The sequence below is a fragment of the Sorex fumeus genome, unplaced genomic scaffold (assembly GCF_029834395.1).
Source record: "Sorex fumeus unplaced genomic scaffold, SorFum_2.1 ptg000047l, whole genome shotgun sequence".
Lineage (NCBI taxonomy): Eukaryota > Metazoa > Chordata > Mammalia > Eulipotyphla > Soricidae > Sorex > Sorex fumeus.
In genome coordinates, this window is record NW_026606104.1 from 52,495,026 (window position 1) to 52,515,934 (window position 20,909).

At 47.5% G+C, this 20,909-nt stretch overlaps 1 protein-coding gene across 3 annotated transcripts in view; it reads right to left on the minus strand.

Moving 5' to 3' along the window:
• Positions 1 to 12,132, minus strand: part of MEAF6 (MYST/Esa1 associated factor 6) — a 29,770-nt gene extending 17,638 nt beyond the window's left edge. For all 3 annotated transcript variants that reach the window (XR_008793711.1, XR_008793710.1, XM_056123353.1), the window contains exons 1-4: positions 11,993 to 12,132; positions 10,920 to 11,035; positions 6,854 to 6,941; positions 6,654 to 6,699 (exon numbers count right to left, since the gene is read on the minus strand). Coding sequence is in view for 1 of the 3 variants with exons in the window: in XM_056123353.1 (XP_055979328.1) it covers positions 6,654 to 6,699; positions 6,854 to 6,941; positions 10,920 to 11,035; positions 11,993 to 12,082 (340 nt within the window). In the remaining 2 variants the exon portion in view is untranslated. The remainder of the gene's footprint in view (positions 1 to 6,653; positions 6,700 to 6,853; positions 6,942 to 10,919; positions 11,036 to 11,992) is intronic.
• Between the last annotated feature and the right edge of the window lie 8,777 nt (positions 12,133 to 20,909).

Below are 20,909 nucleotides of genomic sequence, written 5' to 3' on the forward strand. Positions count from 1 at the left end.
CAATAGCACAGCAGGTAGGGCGTTTGCCTTGCACGCAGCCAACATGGCCGACCCACGTTCGATTCCTCTGCCCTCTCAGAGAGCCCAGCAAGCTACCGAGAGAACCTCGCCTGCACGGAAAAGCCTGGCAAGCTACCCGTGATGTATTCAATATGCCAAACACAGTAACAACGAGTCTCACGATGGAGACGTAACTGGGCCTGCTCGAGCAAATCGATGAACAACGGGAGGACCGTGACAGTACCAAAGAGAGCAAATGCAAAAAACCAGAGGAGAGAAAACACAAGGTATATTTGAGACAAAGGGATCAAAAAATAAAATTTAAACACAGAACTTTAGAAGTGAGAAATGACAGGTTACAAAGAGGCATGAATGTTAGATCAAGCAATTTTATACTAGGGAGAAAACGCGAAGTAATGTTTGAGGGCTCTTATTTATTTAACTTCTCCTGAGCCTTGAGCCTGTTTCCCAATCTGAAAAACAAAAATTCTTTCTCTCCTGCGATGAGTAAGTTATGGATAAATCAGTGGACTAGGTACTGAGGCTATAACAATATTTCCTGCTTTCATGAAGTATATAACCCATAGTCATCCTCAAGTGGTAGCATTAAGGATTAAATGAGATCATGTAAGTAAAGTGTTAGCTTTTGTGTCTGGGGCATAGTGAGCACTCAAATCTTAGTATCTTCTGAGATTTATAAACAACTTGCTGCAACACAAGTTCTTAAAAGTTAAGATTACTTGCAGTAAAACAGTTGCTAGAGGGCCACAAGAAGTCATCAGGAATTTCTGAACAAAGAAGTGACATCAAACAATAACATTTATTTAGTTCTCTAAACAACCCACTTTAGAATTATTAGGCTAGAACTGTTTTATCATAGGGAGTGAACGCAGGGAAGACTACATTAAAAATTGCTGAAATAGGGGCTGGAGAGATAGCATAGCGGGTAGGGCGTTTGCCTTGCACGCGGCCAACCCGGGATCGATTCCCAGCATCCCATATGGTCCCCTGAGCACCGCCAGGAGTAACTCCTGAGAGCATGAGCCAGAAGTAACCCCTGTGCATCGCCAGGTATGACCCAAAAAGCAAAAAAAAAAAAAAATGCTGAAATATAAGTGAGCCCACAAATAACAATTTTGTTTCACTGGCTTGTGGAAGGAAAAGATGGGTAACAGCAGAATGTCACCCCATCTTTAAGTCAGTCAACTGGACAATGCCACCACCATGAAAAAACACATAAGCTGGTTTCCTATTGACATAAAAGTGAGTAATGCACTTTCAGAGCAAACAACATCATCAAAAAAAAAAAAAATCATCATCCTGTTATTCGTCGATTGCCTCGAGCAGGCCCCAGTAACGTCTCTTTCATCCTAGCCCTGAGATTATATTCAAGGCTCTTTAGGAGAATGAGACCCATCATTGTTACTGGTATTTGGCATATTTGGTACGCCACGGGGAGTTTGCCAGACTCTGCCCTGTGGGCAGGCTACATTCGATAGCCTGCAAGTTTGTCCAAAGTAGGAATGAGACAAACAACATCAGCCTTTCAATAAATCTACAACTAAGGCACTCTACTAATTAAAAGAAATAGTAGAATTAAATAGTCTCAAGGGAATAACTTTTGGCCAGCACAAACATTTTAAAGGAAGTAAGGAAGATGTCTAGACAATGCTTCCTGTAGTGTTTATTCACAGGAATAGTGTCAATATTGAAGAGATCTGATTTGGTGGAAGCTTCAGAAAAGTCCAGTAAAACAAACAGTAGTGACTATGCCAATCCTGTAAAGGAAACTGGATAAAATCTGCCTATTTTGTTTTGCTTTGCTCTTTTTTATAAAAATACACAATGCTTCAGCAATTTGCATGAAATTATCCTTTGGAACCATGCTAATTCACCCTATTATTCTAGTTTAGTTACATATGATACAGAGCCGGAGGAAGCATAAATTCATTTTTGAGAAAAATGTTTAGAATGGCTTAAAAATAAAATGCCCAAAGTGTAAAACTTTAATATTTTTGAGAGTTAAGAATATTTTAGTCGGGGGCTGGACCGATAGCATAGCGGGTAGGGCGTTTGCCTTGCACGCAGCCAACATGACCGACACAGGTTCGATTCCCAGCACCCCATATGGTCCCCCGAGCACCGCCAGGAGCAATTCCTGAGTGCATGAGCCAGGAGTAACCCCTGAGCATCGCCGGGTGTGACCCAAAAACCAAAAAAAAAAAAAAAAATTTTAGTCAAAATTCTAAGGGAAGGAATTTTACCTCACTGTCACTGCAGATCAAAACCAGGAGTCACTGAACCAGAGTTGTAGAAATTCTGAGATATGGGAGAGATTCCATATACAAAAGAAAAGGAGAGACAGGCAAAACAGACTATCCCTCGCCAGAGTCAAACCACCTGAGTCTTTTTCAGGGACACTCAAGTTTTTAAAATTTATTTTCTGGGGGGGGAGGGTCACACCCAAAAAGTAGTGACATGGCTACTCCTGGTTCTGTGTTCAGGGGTTGCTTTCAATGGTGTTTTTTTTTTCCCAATGTGTTTTAGACTGAACCCAGTCTCCCTCATGCAAAGTAAGTGCTCACCCCACCGAACTATCTCTCTAACCCTGGGATTCTCAAGTCCTGTTTAAATAGATCAAACAGGTCCAAAAACCTAACAAAAGTATGGGCCAATGGGACTGGAGCAATAGCACAGAGGGTAGGGCATTTGCCGTGCATGCGGCCAACCCGGGTTCAATTCCTAGCATCCCATATGGTCCCCTGAGCACCGCCAGGAGTAATTCCTGAGTGCAGAGCCAGGAATAACCCCTGTGCGCCACCGGGTGTGATCCAAAAAGCAAAAAAATTTAAAAAAAAGTAGAGGCCAAGTATAAGGATCAAGAGAGTGGAGTGTGGGCTGGACAGAAAGTATAGCAGAGAGGTTGCTTGTCTTGAACGTGGCCAAGCCAGGTTTGATTCCAATGATTCCTGGATGCAAAGCCAGGACTAACCAAGCCCTGAGCATTGCCAGTTGTGGCCCAAAAACAAACAAAAAACATAAAAAAAAAAAAAAAAAAAAAAAACACCAAAATTCCAAAAACAAAAGAGTAGAGCACATGACCAAGTTCAATTCCCAGCATCTCCTGGGCCCCAGAGCCCAGCCAGGGTAAGCTTAGTAACCCCCAAGAATAGCCAGCAGTGTGGCCCCCAGGACCTCCAGAATCACTGAGTTAGCCCTTATTAAAAAAAAAAATCGTAAAGAAGCAAGTATTATCTTCTCTAGACAATAGTACCTTCATCCTCAGTCTCAAATTATTCTATAAATACTGTTAACGACAACAGTAGTACACAGTGAAAAATACCACACACACAGGGATATTAGGAGTTAAAGAGTTAATAACCAGCAGAGAGATACAGACCACTGAGACAGGTCTTAAAGACTTCAGAGATTGAAACACACTATAGGACAACCATACACTCTTTGCTTAAGGAGGTAAAAAAGGAGGTAAAAGACAAGCTTAAGAATAATTGTGATGGGGGTGCAGTGCCACCAGCAAGTCAACCTGTATCGATGGGGTGAGTGCATCAGCAGCCTGATGATGCCTTTCGGTTTCCTGATAACCCCAAATTGTTGGTCTCTGGCCAGACCAAATAACTCAGGACCAAGTTTCCTGAGAAATTAAATGGCCAAAAGTTAGGTGAGTGGGAGCCATACCCACAAACCACCTCCAGCTCAGCTATACAAGCTCACTTATTGGCCTTGCTTCAGACTCATAAATCTCGAAAGAGATCAAAAGCCACAGTTAATCTTGGGCCCAGGCAAGGCTAAACAAACTGGGGTAAATAGGAGGGGTCAGGTCAGCCTGGTGCCCACCCAAGCAGAGTTCCTGGCAGCAACCCACAGTCCAAAATCGCCACCATGGGACTGGAGAGACAGCACAGCAGGTAAGGCGTTTGCCTTGCACGTGGCCGACCCAGGTTCGATTCCCAGCATCCCATATGGTCCCCTGAGCACCGCCAGGAATAACTCCTGAGTGGTGCAGAGCCAGAAGTAACCCCTGTGCATCGCCAGGTGTGACCCAAAAAGCAAAAATTAAAAAAAAAAAAAATTGCCACCATGCCCTTAGCCAAACTCCACCATCTCAGGATGGACCTCATGAAGGTATTAACCTATTGAAAATTCGGGTATTCGAGTTTTGTGACTAAAATCCCAGGTTTTCTGAGCACTGGGGTGGGCTACCTGCCCCCACTTCTCTATGCACCTGGACGCTCTGGCATCACCCCCATGAACCAACTCCAGCGCCTCATGTAAGCTCTTCTACCAGCTGCAGAGACCCATGCATAAATCTCGAAAGAGGTAGAAAGCCGCAGTTAATCTCGAACCCATGCAAGGCTGAACAGACCAGGATAAATCAAAGGGGGGTGTGGGGTAGGGCGGGTCAGCCTGGTGCCTGTCCAAGCAAAGTCCCTGGCAACCACTTGCTTCCACAACCCAAAATCATCACCATACCCTGGGCCTGACTCCAGTGTCTCAGACAGACCTCACTGAGATATAATCTGTTGATAATTCAGATATACGGGTTTTGTGAATGAAATCTCCAGGCTTTCTCAGAGTAGGGTTGGGCTACCTCCCCCCACCTCCCTTTACTTTGGAAAGTCTCAGCAGTCACGTCCTGAGCATCATTGGGTGTAGCCCCAAAACAAAAAAGAACATACAAGCACTATCTGTTTACAAGATCAGAATTTTCTAAAATTAAGTTGGATACATAGGAATTTATTAGGAAAGTCTAAAAATTTCCATGATAAAAGGATTTTTTTTTTAACTTCAGGAAGCCTCGGCTGTCATGTCCATACCCCAAAGCTGCTACCCAGTTAAAAAAGCTACTCCTGCCTTACCTTCCAGATAAAAATATTGAACATCCTGAACAAACACGATCACTTCTTAGTGTCTGTGTTGAAAACCATAATGCAAAAAAGAGAGAAAGAAAAAATGTACACTGGTGCAGGGATGAATGTTGGATCATTACATGAATGAAACCCAATTATGAACAGCTTTGCAGTGGTCTATCTCATGAATAGTCAATAAATTATTTTTTTAATCATAGCTTGAGGCAAGATCTCTAATAAAAATGTCCTCACTTAAATTAATGTTTTTACTTTGTTGTTTTGCCGAAAAAATAAAAGAATAATTGTGAATACATTTCCTAAAAAATTACGTAGCATATTTTAAAAATAATTCAACAGAATCTCTGTAAAAATTTAAAGTTTAGGGCTGGAGAGACCACTCAATAGACTGGAGCACACGCTTTGCATGCAGGAGAGGTAGTACAGGAGGTACAGGAGGCCTTGCATGTGGCCAACCCTAGCACAGCATATGGTTCCCTGAGCATCACGGGGTGTGACCCAAAGCCCTGCCCCCACGCCAATTTAGAAATCAATTTAGAGATAATAATTAATGTCACCGAGTAGTTTTAATTTACAAACTACTAAAATGCCTTTAAAAAAATACTGTTCCAGTGCCAACAAAATAAATAGATCACCCAACAAGACATATGATCTAAAGGAAATGTAAGCCCCCCCAACCCCCAATACAAAAAAGCGGGTTATATTTCAAAGTGATTCATCACACAGGGAGAATTCAATACAGCTACACAAAGTTGGACTAAAAAAAAAAATGTAGTATCTATATCCCATTATTTGACATCAGAACAGAATATGACTTCCGTATAGAAAATGGTGTAATTTTTCTACAAAATACATAATATTTTCCTTTTTATATTTAAGAACATACCAATACAAGGCCAGAGAGATAGTACAGCAGGTAGAGCACTTGCCCTGTATGAGGTTGACCCATTTTCTATCCCCAGCATCCCATACAGTTGCCTGAGCACCACCAGGAGTAATTCCTGAGTGCACAGCTAGGAGTAACTCCTGAGCATCACTGGGTGGAGCCCCAAAACAGAACAAAATAAAAAAAGAACATACAAGTACAAACTCTTTACAGGATCAGAATTTTCTAAAATTAAGTTGGATACACAGCAATTTATTAGGGAAGTCTAAAATTTTCTATGATAAGAGGTTTTTAACTTAAAAACAAAATACCTAAAACATAACAGAAGTGAACATATCTTTGAGCTATCCTCATGTAACAGAAAAGAAAGGGAGACCATAAGCTTTTCACTCAAATGAGAGATACAATTAGAGGGCCAGGGATGTAGTGTGGTGGCAGAGCACATGTTTGACATTTCTGAGACCTAGCATTCAATCCCTGGCACAAAAACAAAAAAGAAAACAAAGGCATTATTAAAACTTATTATCCAAAAGGGTTCCTAACTTCTAGAAAGAAGGAGCAAGCATATAAGAAAAGCAGTCTTGGGGCTGGAGTGATAGCACAGCGGGTAGGGCATTTGCCTTGCACGCGGCCGACCCGGGTTCGATTCCCAGCATCCCATATGGTCCCCCGGGCACCGCCAGGAGTCATTCCTGAGTGCAGAGCCAGGAGTAACCCCTGAGCATCGCAGGGTGTGACCCCTCCCGAAAAAAAAGCAAAAAAAAAAAAAAAAGAAATGCAATCTTCATAACAGAGCTGAACAGGAGTTAAATATAGGCAGTATGGTACCTTAATACTAAACTGATTTTTTGTTTTTAAAGAAGGAGCAGAGGAAAACTTACTCTTTTCAATGAGCTGGTCCTGAACTCCTGCCAATGCGCTTACTGCCTAAAATAGGGAAAAAAAACCCATTTATTATAAACATTATCACAGATCAACACAGAGGAAAGGAAAGGAACAACTCATATACAAAAGGAAAGAAATAACTGACATATAACTGTGATCTTCTTCAAATATCCCCTGAGCCTTCAACCTCACTTACAGCTGCTGAAGTAACTGAGGATTTACTGAAGAGACGCTCAGCTTCCTTAAATTTCCGGTTCCTTCGATCATTTTTGCTATTGGAGTTTCTAAAACACACAGAAGAAAATAAAAAATCATTCCAAGGGCCAAGCTATGTCTTTGGCTCAAGATGCAGCTGCAAAATGCAGATAAGAGGGACTTAAAAAAAATCTAATTCCATACAGGAATGCCACAATACCATTAACAACCTAACAACTTACATGCCCCAAACAACCTACACGTTAAATGTCTATGTAGAGATTAATGTTTCCAGGTTATGATATACACCCCACAGTGGTACATGAGGATACTTTAGTTGGCTCACAAACGGTTTTTTTTTTGGGGGGGGGGTCATACCTAGGACAGTACTCAGGGGATCATATAACACAAGGGTCAAATTTGGGGTTCAGGGGCCAGAGGGATAGTTCAAAGGACTGGAGCACATGCTCTGCACATACCCAGGTTCAATATCTGGTAATGCATGGTCCCATGGCACCAAGACAGGAATAGACCTGAGTACTGCCAGGTGTGACCCAAAATATCTGGGGCTCAAATCCAGAATTCAAACTCAGGGCTCCTGCATACAAAGCATACAATCTAGTTTCTTGAGACATCTAGATCACTGACCCTCATAAACATTATTAATATTTAATATGTATTATTAAAGGCTGGAGCGCTAGCACAATGGGTAGGACGCTTGCCTTGCAAGCGGCCAATCTGGCCAACCCGAGTACGATTCCTCCGCCCCTCTTGGAGAGCCCAGCAAGCTACTGAGAGTATCTCGCCCGCACGGCAAAGCCTGGCAAGCTACCCGTGACGTATTTGTTATGCCAAACTCAGTAACAAGTCTCACAATGGAGACGTTACTGGGCCCGCTCAAGCAAATCAATGAACAACGGAAGGACAGTGTCAGTGACAGATGTATTATTAAGAGTTTTAAAAATTAGCTAGGGCTATAGAGATAGTACAGGACTTAGGATGTTTGTCTTGCATGTGGCTAATCCTAGTTTGATTCCTGAAACCACATGTGGTACCCCAAGCACTACCAAGAGTAGTCCTTGCATACCACCAGATATGGTCTACACCGCTCACCCTGATTTTAATGCCTACTAGTAAAACACCCAAGAAAAACTAGCACGATGGGGCTGGAGAAATAATACAGGGGCTAAGGCACTTGCCTTGCATGTGACTAACCCGTTTGATCTCAGTTACCAAATGGTCCCCCCAGCTTCACCAGTTGTAGTCCCCAGAGTCCCTGAGAACAGCTGGAATAGTCCAGGTAATCCTCAGCACCTCAGGGCACTTGCAGTTCCACTTTCTCAGAACCCTCACAATGAATTGCCAATTCGGTTGACTGAGAATTGATGGGACAGGCCCCTGGGCCAATATGAAGTGTCTCTATTAAATAAGATTACATGAGTTTGGAGAGATAGCACAGCAGGTAGGGCACTTGCCTTGTATATGGCTGTCCCAGGTTTGATCCCTGGCATCCCATATGCTCTCTGGACCACTGTCAAGAATAATTTCTGAGAGCAGAGTCAGAAGTAAGCCACGAGTACCACTGGGTATGGCTCAAAAACAAATTAAAAAATAAAAAGAAAGAAAAGAAGATAATTTAAAGAAAAGAACCAGGGGCAGGAGAGACAATACAAGGGTTAAGGCACTTGCCTTACATGGGGCCAACCCCAATTCAAATCCACAGCACCACATACATTCCCTGGAGTCCAGCCAGGGTTCACTCTTAAGCACAGAGCCAGAAATAGCCCCTCCACACCCACCCCTGGGTGTGGTCCAATCCTACCTCCAAATTGACAGAGAGGGGAAACCCCAAAATATGTCTGGTTGCATTGTGTGTTACTATGGCAAAGAATCTCAGTCAAGGATATTACCAAAGAATATTTCAAATGGAAAAAAAAATTTAAATAGAGCTTTAAAAATAAGATAGTTCATAAAGTCATTGGGCTATGTAATTATGATCTGTGTGCATTTCTGTCCAATATAGTTTTTAAATTTCACTAAAATAAATAAGCCTCAACAATACTGGAGCCAGGGAGATATAGAGAGATAGCTCAAATTCCTTCCATTTGTGAACCCTTAAGTTAGGTTTGATTCTTAGTACCACTCCAACCCTCAGTACAGCCCAGTAAAGTGTTGGTGATTCCTGAACACTGGCAGTGGATCTGGTAGTGTAAGCAGCACTGTATCACTGGGCTGAAACATAGTCAGAAGGGGCCTCCAGACCCGCAGGAAGGCCCCTATATTTAAAAACAAAACAAAATGAGAAGGCTGGGATATGACTCTTCAATAAAGCACTTGCCTTGTATATGTGAAGTCCTGGGTTTGATCCTCAGTACCACATGATCAGGGGACCAAGTGGTCCCCTAAGCACCACTAGGAATAGACCCTAAGCACAGAGCCTTGGATGTGGTCAACCCAGGTCCAATATCCCTGGCACCCCATATGTTTCCCAAGTACTGCCAGGAGTGATTCCCTGAGAGCAGAGCCAGGAGTAAGCCCTGAGCACCAAGCACACCCCACCAAAAAAAAAAATTTAAGGGATAACAAGAGGGAGATCTTTGTGGTAATGAAATAGTTCTGTATCTCAACTGCAGTGGTGGTTACATCAATCTATACACAAGATAAAACGACAATAACATAAACACACTGTACCAAATGTCAATTTCCTGGTTGTGATTCTGCATAAGAGTTACACAAAACACATCTATGCAAATGTCAATTTCCTGCTTATGATTCTGCATGAGTAACATAAGACACATCTATGGGGACTCAAGGGAAAGCTGGCTTAGAATGTCTTCCAAGCATAAAGTCATGAGTTCAATTTCCCACATTCTCCGAGCAGATCCTAGTAGCTCTGCTACCAGATGACCCCGATGATCCCTGTGATCACCAAGGTCAGTGTCGCGAGCAATTTCCACCACAACACAGCCAGGTGTGTGTGAGCACTGGAACAAAAGGGGCGTAATCCCTGGTGAGCGCCATGGAAAAGAGAGAACACACCGCTGTCAGGCATATATGGGACCTCTGTAGTTCAAACCAAGAAGGTAATGGGAATAGGGAGGAAAACTATTTGGGGGGAATGAGTGTAGGATAAAATGAGTGTACCGGACACTTCCTATGTATCTTTAATTGTTTCAAATTTTTAAAAAATTTAAATGTAGACAAAGCTGTATGTTTATACATACTGGAGAGGGAAAGAAGAGAGAAAATGTGGCAACATGTTAACAATGGGTGAATGCTGTCAAAGAGATGTTAATGGGTAAAGAGTAGCAAGTGGTCATTTCCCATTTTTCCATAGACCTGGAAGCTTTGAAAAACATTCCAGGTGTTCAAGAAATAATGGTGCCAGTGATATGCAGAACAGCAAAGGTTATGAAGGGAGAACAGAACTCATGACTGATCAATGAAAGGGATGGCGTGGGGTGAGCACTGTCCTATGCTGTATTTCTCCTGAGCCTTACACATCCCAGGGTCAAAGGCCCCAGTCCGTATTTCACTGAGAGAGGCTCTGTCCCCGACAGCTGGGTGAGCTAGATCCCTGTCATGCCCGACCTCTTTGCTCAGCACCACCTCACTGCTGCCTCCTGACAAAGCTGTTCCCAAGAAAATACCCTGGCCGGGGAGGCGGCTCCAAGGGCTGAAGTGCACGCTGTAACGGGCAGGAGCCAGGGATTTAGTTGGTCTTCCGCACTGCAGGGGGCCTGCAGGAAGAAACCCTGACCACGAGGTGTGCCCCCCACCCCCAAAGACAAATACAACAACAACAAAAAAAAGAAAGCATGGGGCCAGAGCGCGAGTAGGGTGTGTTGTCTTGCGTGTGGCCGACCGGGGTTCGATCCCAGGCATCCCATATGGCCCCGCGAGCACCGTTAGGTGTGATTCCTGAGCCACGCCAGGTGTGACCCCCCCCCCCCCAAAAAAAGCGAAATCAAATAAATAAAACCACACCACCACAAACGTACTCCTGAAGCAAAGAGAGCGGCGCCCGGGGCGCAACCCCCGAAACACCGGGACCCCTTGACACTCACTTCTGGTTGGTGAGATACCGATCCCAGCCGCGAATGATGTTGCCGTACATCTGCGTGTCCTCCAGGTAGCTCCCTTCAAATGCATAGATCTGCCTCTCCAAGTTCGCCAGCGTCTCCTGCAAACAGGAGAGGCGGGGAGGGGCGTCAGGCGGCGGGAGCCCGGAGCCCGATCCACCTGCAGGGCTCTGCAGGGCCCGCCCGCCCGCTCCCGCTCCCGCTCCTGCTCCTGCTGCAGGAGTCCCTTTGAGCAACCCACGGCTGCAGCCTGCAGCGGCTGGTGTCCGGGAACTCGCAGGCATCGGCACAGGGGAGCCCACCTGTCACCTGCCCCCGCCCCCAGCCGGGCCCGCCTGCACGCCCGCGCCCGGCCGGGACCCCCGCGGGGAGCCGGAGGGGAAGGGGGGGGGGTGGGCAGCGCAGCCTCCGAGGAGCAGCCGCGCCGAGGCTCCCCTCCCCGCTCGCGCCCCCGCCAGCCGCCTCAGAAAAGGCCGCGGGGCCGGGCAGCCGGTTGCCATGGAAACCCGCGAGGGCCGCCTCAGGTGCGAGGGGGCCTCGCGCCGTGTGGGCGCCCGGGCGCCGGCCCCCGACGCCCAGACGCCGCCGCCGCCGAGTGCGCGCCCGCCGGCCCCCCGCCGCTGTCACCGTCGCGCTCCCCGACACGCCGCCGCCCTGCCCATCACACACGCCAACTCCCCGCCCGGGTGTCGCCCCCATCCCCCCTGGGGCCCACCCCCCAGACCAGCCCCCGGCCGGGTCCCGCTGACACGCCCACACGGCCGCCCCCAGACCCCTCGGCTCGCGCCGCCCCCGCCGCCCTCGCCGCCCCGGCCGCCCGGCTCACGCCGTCCGCGGCGCGCCTCCCGCCGGCCGCCCTCCGGCCCCCGCGCCCGGCCCGGCCCGGCCCGGCGCGTCCGCTCCCGGCCCGGCGCCCCGGCCTCAGGCCGCCGGACTGACTCCCGCCCGCCCGCCCGCCCGCCCGCGCGCCGCGCCCGCCGGGTAACGGCCCGCCGCGGCCGGGCTGAGCCCCGCGGGCGCCGGCGGCCCCGGGGTCCCCGGGCGGGCCGGGCCCTCACCGCCAGCTCCTGCTTCCGCTTCACCAGCTCCGCCAGTTCCCGCCGGGTGTCCGGGATCTGCGGGGGTGCCGCCTTGTTGTGCATCGCCATGTTGGGCTGAGGCGGGCGGCGGCGCCGGACTGGGGGCGGGCCTGCGCGCCGCCGCCGCCCGCCAGGGGGCGCCCGCCCGCCACACTGCGCCTGCGCGCGCGGCTGCCCGGCCCGCGCGCCGCTCTGGGCCGCGGGCTCGCGCGTCCGGCCTCCCGCGGCGGGGCTCGGCGCCCGCGCCTCCGCGCCTCTCTCGGAGCGCGCGGGCGTGCGGGCGGCTGCGCGCAGGCACCGCGAAGTCACCGCGTCCGGGGCCGGATTCCTCGGAAATCTCCCGGGCGATCTCCGCCCGTGGCTCACCTGCCCGCCGCGCTGCCCGGGCGCCGGATCCCTTCCTCGCGCTCCTTCACACCCCGCAGCTCCCCAACCGAGCCCGGCGCCGCGGCGCTGCATCCCTTCTTCGCTCGTCGGTCGCCCGCGCGGCCGGGGCTCCCCGTCCTCTCGGACACGCGTGCCTTTCCACCCCCAGCCCCGATCCCGGGGTGCCTGGGGAAACGCACGTGTCGCTCCCCAGGGTCCCACCTCCCCGTGATTTCCCATTGCCCTTTCCAGGTACAAGTCGCGCCCGGCTGAGACCCCACGGCTAAGCAGGTCACTTCGGGTCGCTGGCTCGCTCCAGACCCGGACCCGGGCTGTGAGCGTGCCCCCTCCCCGCCCCCAGACCCCCGGGGCGGGCTGGTGAAGGGGGAAGCTTCCTCCGTCCTAGTCACTGTCTGGAGGGGGGCGGGGTCAACACCACGGGTCCCGATGCTCTCCTAGCGTTGCAGAAAGCACACCGCATTCCCCCCTACCCCCCCACATACACACTTGGTTGTGGTCACACGCTGTCAGGCCACTAGGAGCCCACTCAGCAGGTGAAGCATGCTGGGCATCCGTAATGTGACCTCTTGGCCGCAAGGCAGGCGCACTACCATGGAGCTGTTCAGGACTTTTCTTGTATACTTAAAAAAAAAACTTACTGGGATCCAAGAGACAGCACTGCGCTGTATTCATCGATTTGCTCGAGTGGGCACCAGTAACGTCTCCATTGTGAGACTTGTTACTATTTTTGGCAAATCGAATACACCCCGGGAAGCTTGCCAGGCTCTGCCGTGCCAAGATACAGTACAGCAGATAAAGCAACTATCTTGCTCAGGTCGACCCAGGTGTGATCCCCAACACCGCCTAAGGCCCCCTGAGCACTGCCAGGAGTGCTCCCTGAGCACAAAGTCAGGAGTAAACTCCGAGTACAGCCAAGTGTGCCCGAACACCAAAGTAATAATTATTGTTGGACTCAAGGAGGATAAGGTGCTTTTGCCTTGCATGCTTTGGACCCTGGTTCCATCCCAGGCACTGTATATGCTCCCCTGAGGACTAACAGTAATAAACTCACAGAGAGCTAGGGGTAAGCCTACATGTGTTCCCTTGCCTGAAAAATTTTATCTTTGGAGGTGAATGTGGAATAATTGGAGGAGACATACAAGGTTCCTTGCAGCCAGAGGTGTAGCTTAGAATATTTGCTTTGCACATGTGAGGCCCTGGGTTTTGATTTCCCAGCCTCACTAAAATAAAGGCCCCTTCCTTCAAAGAGCAATTTCATTAGTTTTTACCAGACATGTGGAGGCACTTAATAGGCAGGGTCTTTGTTGGGGAGGTGGGGGCGTCAGGGGAACACACCCAGCGGTGCTCAGTGGTTACTCCTGGCTCTGCACTCAGGCATGAACTACTCAGGAAACCATATGGGATGCCAGGAATTAAACCCAGGGTGGAGGTGTGCAAGGTAAGTGCCCTATTGTTGGATATTAACCTAAGTGTTTTAGGCTTCATCAGTGAAATGCCCCTTTTCCTCCTCCCAGCGAAGCTTACAGTGCTCTTGTGAGTATTCCTAATATCCTGAGTTTATCTTTAACCTTTCCTTTGTGTTTTACACCTTATTGTCACAGTTCTCCAAGTCAATCTTGGTTACTTATAAGCCAAAACTTTCTGGTAAATTTGGATTTTGTTTTTGTAGTGAATTACTTTTCTATTTCCCCTATAGCCTTTTCATAGTTTACTATAGAGCAATGTTCTTTGCTTACATACAGAAAGACCTTAATGTTATTAGCTCCTAATATTTGGAAAGTGATTGATTATGAAATATACCTACTCCTGGGCATCTGTCATAATTACTTGACTTAGGCTTCGGTTGCTGTAGTTGCTAACACCCCAAAAGGGAAGTCCTGCTGTGGGACTGGAATGGAGCGGGATGAGTGGTGAAGCTACCCCGGCATCAAAATAGGACAGTCCAGAAAGCATAAATGCATGGTCTTGATGCAAGCTGCTATGATAGGTCCCCCATGAAGAAGAACAAGCTGAACTGACTTGAGAACTTAGTCTGCAATTTACGGTAAAAGCCTCACCTCCGCCAGCAGGTCAGTCTGTACCTGTGAGGCAAGTGCATCAGCAGCCTGATGGTACCTTCAGACTTCTAGATACCCCAAAATTGCTGCTGTGCCTTTGACCAGACCCCAAAAGCTTGGGGCCAAGTTTACCAAGAAAGTAAATGGCCAAAAGTTAGGTATGTGGGAGACACAGCCACAAACCACCTCTGTCTCAGCTATATAATTGGAGGCCTCTCTGGTTCCTGATCAAACTGCTTAACAGTCATGATCCCAGAGACTCAGAAACAAATCTCGGAACCCAGCGGCTTTTGGCAGAAATGCGTCTGGTCCCTGAAGGTTACCAGCGCCAGGCCACCCCAGGGGGGGAAAGGGTGCTGTCCCTCCACCTGCTCCCTCCTGGCAGCTCAGTGACCACCATCCTCCAGAGGTCATTGGACAGTCAGGTTGCGCCAGCAGTGATGAGACATGCAGGGCCTCATGGGATGGAGGTGGAGCTGGCCCTTTCCTCCTCATCCCAATGAGACCCCGAGTCCTGCCCACGAACAGCCTCTCTAGCTCCTGATCAAGCTGCTTAATGGCCATGATCTCAGACTCAGAAACAAATCTTGGAACCCAGCTGCTTTTGGCAGAAATGCATCCAGTCCCTGCAATAGATTACTGGCACTGGGCCACCCCAGGTGGGAATAGGCTTCATGCCTTGGCCTGTTTCCCCTAGTGGCTTGGTGGCCTCCATCCTCCAGAGGCCATTGGACAGTCAGGTCTGGGCCCGCAGTGACAAGACACACGGGGCCTCAGGGGATGGGAATGGAACCAGCCCTTTCCTCCCTGCCCCAACGAGACCCTGGGTCACCGTCCACAAACGGCCTCCCTGGCTCCTGATCAAGCTGCTTAATGGCTATGACCCCAGAGACTCAGGAACAAATCTCAGAACCCAGAAGGTTTTGACAGAAATCCCTCCAGATTTGTTAGAATTTTGAAATCCCAAAATCGCTCAGTCACTACTGCGGCCACACAACATCATGTTATTCATAACCAGCAATAGAAAACAAATTGTCTATGGTTGCCTTTTCAGCAGATCTGAGTGTTGGTGTAAAATCCCAAATAATAATGGTGGGTCTGGTGTCAAAATATTGAATGTAATCGAAGTAGAGAGAGTAATGTGGAGGTCATCTGCCCCACAGGTAGGGGGAGGGTGTGGAATGGGGGGGTATACTGGGGTTTTTGGTGGTAGAAAATGGGCGCTGGTGAAGGGACGGGTGTTTTATCATTGTATGACCAAGATTTAAACCCGAAGGCTTTGTATCTGTTCTCAGGGTGATTCAATAAATAAATTTATTTAAAAAAAAAAAGCCTCACTTGCTCTCAGAGCCCAGGGATCTTTATCTCTTACTGTGTTTATTCAAATGACTGCAAGTATTGGTAAGAAGTAGAATTGTTTGACGAATTGTTAGACTTAATTGTTTGATATATAGGACTAGAGGGAAAGAGAAAAGCAAGATAGATATCCTTGGGAGACATAGCAGAGCATCTCCTTGAGTTTATCTCCCCCCAAGAATTATCTCTGCTGAAATGTTTTACCTCTGTAAATCACACAGACATGTAGTCTTATACCTCTGACCCCTTCAGATGTTCTATAAGTATGCTAGCAGATCTGCATTAAATGGGCCATTTTTACCATCAGGCTGTGGTCCTCCATCTCTCTGCTGGGAAGGCCTGGGGAGGATAGGAGGAAGCTCTTGGCCTCCCATCCGAATAGCAACTCCCACAGTGCTTTTGTGAACTCACATCCTACCTGCTGTTCTATCTCTTCAGTCCCAAGACAGGGTCTTTTAAAACAATAGTTCAAGGTTTCAGGCTTCCTGAACACCAAGCCTGCAAATGCCCTGGAGAAGGCAATTTCTGACCCACACTTTAATTCTAAAGATCTGACACCTTGGTGTACATGTTATTTTTATTTCTTAAAGTCTCAACAACTTTAACATTCACATATTTCACAGGAAAGAGATGGTAGCTCAATAGGTCAGGATGCACAGATTTTATTTATATAGATGTATATATATGCAAATACACACACACGAACTTCAGGTTCAGCAGCTGTACTTGTCTGATGCCCCCTATGCACACACAGCCCTGGGCACAACTGGAACAGCTGGAGAGGCATCAAGAGCAGCAGCTTTTCTTGCTGGAGGTGTGGAGGTGCATTTGCAATCTTTGCGCTCACAGGGGTCCGTGCAGGTGCAGGCAGACACGGTCAGGGTTGCATGTGCTGTTGGGGTCCATTTTGCAGTGAGGCAGACAATGGAGGTCTAACGGAAGAGGTGACCATGCACTTGGCTTTGGGAAGAGGGGTCTTCGATGTCTGTTTTGTTATGTGTGTTTGGGGGGTTCGGGGGGAAGAGAGAGAGAGAGAGAGAGAAAGAGACAAGAGGGAGGGAGAAAGAGGGAGAGGGAGGGGGAGAGAGAGAGTGGGGGGAGAGAAAGTTCATACCCTATAAGCAAGCTTTAGGATTTGACTTGTCCCACTCAATCTAGAATAAGGCCTAGATTGTTACAAAAGTTGGAAAGATAGTACAGCAGGTAAAGTACTTACCTGGTATGCAGTTGCCCAGTTCAGTCCTGGCCACTGTACATGGTTCCTCAAGTACTGCCAGGAATAATCCCTGAGCACAGAGCCAGGAGTAAGCCATGAGCATCATTGGGTGTGAACCCCAGACCAACAGACTTGCAGAGGGGAAGAGAAGCGTGAGATGGCCTAGAGAAGATCACGGCCTAGAGCACCAGCTTTGTAGCTGTGAAGTCAGGAGCAAGGCCTTGAACATAGAACTGGGAGTGGTACCTGAACACTGCCAGGTGTGACCCAACCCACTACATGCAAGTAAAGGGGGACAGGGTGGGGAGAGTAAAAATAAAGTGGATTTAAAACTTTGTGATTCTCTAATAAATTTAATGGAAGAAAGTAAAGTAAGTAAAGTAAAGGCCCTCCCATTGATCGTCGATTTGCTCGAGCGGGCCCAGTAACGTCTCCATCGGAGACTTTGTTGTTACTCTGGCATATCGAATACGTCACGGGGAGCTTGCCAGGCTCTGCCGTGTGGGCGAGATACTCTCAGTAGCTTGCCAGGCTCTCCGAGAGGGGCGGAGGAATCGAACTCGGGTCGGCCATGTTGGCTGCGTGCAAGGCAAACGCCCTACCGCTGTGCTATCGCTCCAAAAAAAAATAAAAAACCCAAAAATAAAAAAACCAACTTTGGGAATCAGGAAAGAATGAACAATTAACCAGAAGAAGGCAGAGGGGATGAGAAAGGAGGAGCATTTCCAAGCAGAAAAGCATTTAAAAGCGCCTGAAGTAGGGGACAGGAGTATAGTGCTTGCCTTGCACACAGACGACTTGGGTTCAATCCCATATGGCTCCCTGAGCACCGCCAGGAGTAATTCTTAAGTGCAGAGCCAGAAGCTACCCCTGAGCATTGCCAGGTATGCATCAATACCCCCTCCCCTCACCAAAAAGTCTAAAGTAAAATATTGTGGCTTTGAGAACATCCAGTAGGGAAGAGAGTTAAGATGTTTGACTTTAATTATGATGGGCTGTTGCTTTTCTTCATCCTTCACTTAAGAAAAAAAAAATTTTTTTTAAACTCCAAACTTCTGGATATCATATAAGCAAAAAAAACCCAAAAAAAACAAAAAACAAAAACAAAAACAACAACTTTGGGGGCTGGAGCAATAGCACAGCGGGTAGGGCGTCTGCCTTGCATGCAGCCGTCCCGGGTTCGATTCCCAGCATCCCATATGGTCCCCTGAGCACCGCCAGGGGTGATTCCTGAGTGCAGAGCCAGGAGTAACCCCTGTGCATTGCTGGGTGTGACCCAAAAAGCAAAAACAAAAAAAAAACAACTTTGTTTTGGGGTCACAACCAGCAATGCTTGAAGAGTTGCTTCCCAATATTAATCAGGGGATCAATTATGGGGTGCTAGAGATGAAACATGATTTCCCTGGCTCTACAAAACAACAGTTTTTTTTTTCTTTTTGGGGTTTTTGTGCCACATCCAGTGCCTCTCAGAGCTTACTCCTGGCTCTATGCTCAGGGATCATTCCTGATGGTGCTCAGGCGACTCTATGTAGTGTCAGAAATTGACATGGAGTAACTGCATGCAAGGCAAATGTCTTGATCTCTATACTATTTCTTCAGTCCTCTCACAAAAAAACTTTTTTCTTTTTGGGCCACATCCAGCAATATCCTCATCAGTCTGACACAATGTTCTGCCCTGGGTTCAGAAATCGACTTGTTTTCTGACATTTGACACTCAAATGTCTTTGCTTGCATGGTATCTAACAGTTATAATCTACTTACAATTTGCATGATGTTATATAACTCTCAGCCGACTGGATTAATTCACTTTAACTTTAGGGTTAATATGAACAACACCAACTGTCTTAATTTCTTTTCCTTAGGAACAAAAACAAAACAAAAAAAAACCCTTCATAATATGAACTAAGGATGAGGGTAGAGTGTTGGTTAACATTGGGTTGTCCTTGCTCCTCCAGCAGGGAACTTAGGTTATTGAGTTACTCCCACAACAGTGCCCCTGAGGCACACCCAATTCCATCAAGCACTAATAATCCTATATTGCTTTTCTTTTTACGTCACTTGCATGGTTTAGCAATGTCCTTTTTGTATAGATACAGGAAAACAGTTCATGCTATGCTTTGCAACACGGGAGTTGACTCTAAAATAATATTTACTCTGGGCATCCATATGTACTTGACTTAAGCCTCAGTTGCCCTTAGTTCCTAGCACTCCAAAAGCACGGTCCCAGACGAAGGGACTGGATAGACCCAGGGCAAGCTGTAAGCTACCCTGGCATCGAAAGGGAACAAGCTAAGCACCATAAATGTAATAAGTTTAGAGCATGGACATTGGACAAACTCTGTCATGACCCAAAAAAAGAAATAACTGAATAACGGCCTTGCTGGGGTTAGGAAAGACTAACCTGGCCTGAGGACTGTAGTTTGGGATATAGAGAGATGTCTCCAGGAGAAGCCAAACTTTAAGCTTAATATATCTTACTGTGTTCATACAAAATGACTAGAAATATTAATAAGAAGTAAATTTACTATGATTGTTTAAATGGATTGAGGGAAGAGGGAAGGAGAAAGCCATACACCCTGGATGGAATCCTGCGTTGGGCAGATTTCCTAGTAATTTGGAGTGCTGAACCCTCAGATGAGATTTTGTCCTTGAGTTAATCCCCTAGAACTTTCCTTGAAGGAGTGGCTTTACCTCTTGCATGTTGTTATGACAATGTTCAACCCCACCTATGTGTGCTCCCACCCTTCATGATGATTTCTATAGAACTATGTTGTAAGGGGAGAGTGGGGACTATGACAAAGAGAAGGACTAGACAAGAACCAGAAGGCAGAGGACTTTGAGGTCTACGAAGAGACTAGGATGATGGACTGGGACTATGACCAAAACTACAACTACAATTGTGCTGTAAGGGAGAGATTGGACTACACTGGGGAAGAGAGAGAAATAAACTGACTACCAACCAGCCTGAGTCCCTGATTCCCCGGTCCTCCGTCCTTCATCCATCTGTTGCCATGGGCCAGCCAGGGGACCAGTTCTTGGCCACCGAACGCTTTAGTCCCACACGACCCCGTGCTTTTCTATTGGAACTCAGTGGAAGACTGATTTCTTTCTAGGCCTTAATTTTCCTCAAGCATAGCGCTTCTCAACCTTTCTCCTTTTTCCCACCAGGCTTCCTTGCTGTTAACTCCCATCCTGGTTGACCCCCAGGATGAGGGGAGCTCCAGCTCGCTGCCATGTGTTTGGCTACACTGGCCCAGGTTTGAAACAATGCCAGTCAGAAGCTTGCCCACTGGGACTGCTCCTCCAGACAACTGCTGACTTGGGAATTCTCTTTCCCTTTCGTCATTCTTTTGAATTTCTTTGATCTCCCCATTTGATAAGTATACTGGAAACTTTACCCAGACACAAAATGTTTTAAATTCCAGATCTTTAATTAAATCAAGTAGCCTTTCTCCTTAATATAAATTCACATACCGCAGGAACATCATGGGTTCAGAGCATTATCTTATAAGAAGGCATTGCTGGCACGTAGTTTGTGTCATATTGACGCTCTCTGATTAACACAGTATTTCATTCCTCACATACAGCCAGATTCTACAAAGGGAAGATGTTAAAAACATATAACCATCTGTGTACCATATTAAATGATAACCTGATATACTTAAAGGTCTAAAGCTTTTAAAGCAGTATTTCTCAACTGGAGGCCATATGGCCCCCCACGGGACACCAAGATATTCCAAGATGGCCATGGCACAAGACTGAAGTGTCAATGAGTTGGCAGGGGGTATCACAGACAGGCAATAGTCAGAACGGGACTGCGAGAAAGAGAAGGTAGATAGAAACTGTTTAAGGCTAAGCTCGATCATACACTGGCACACTT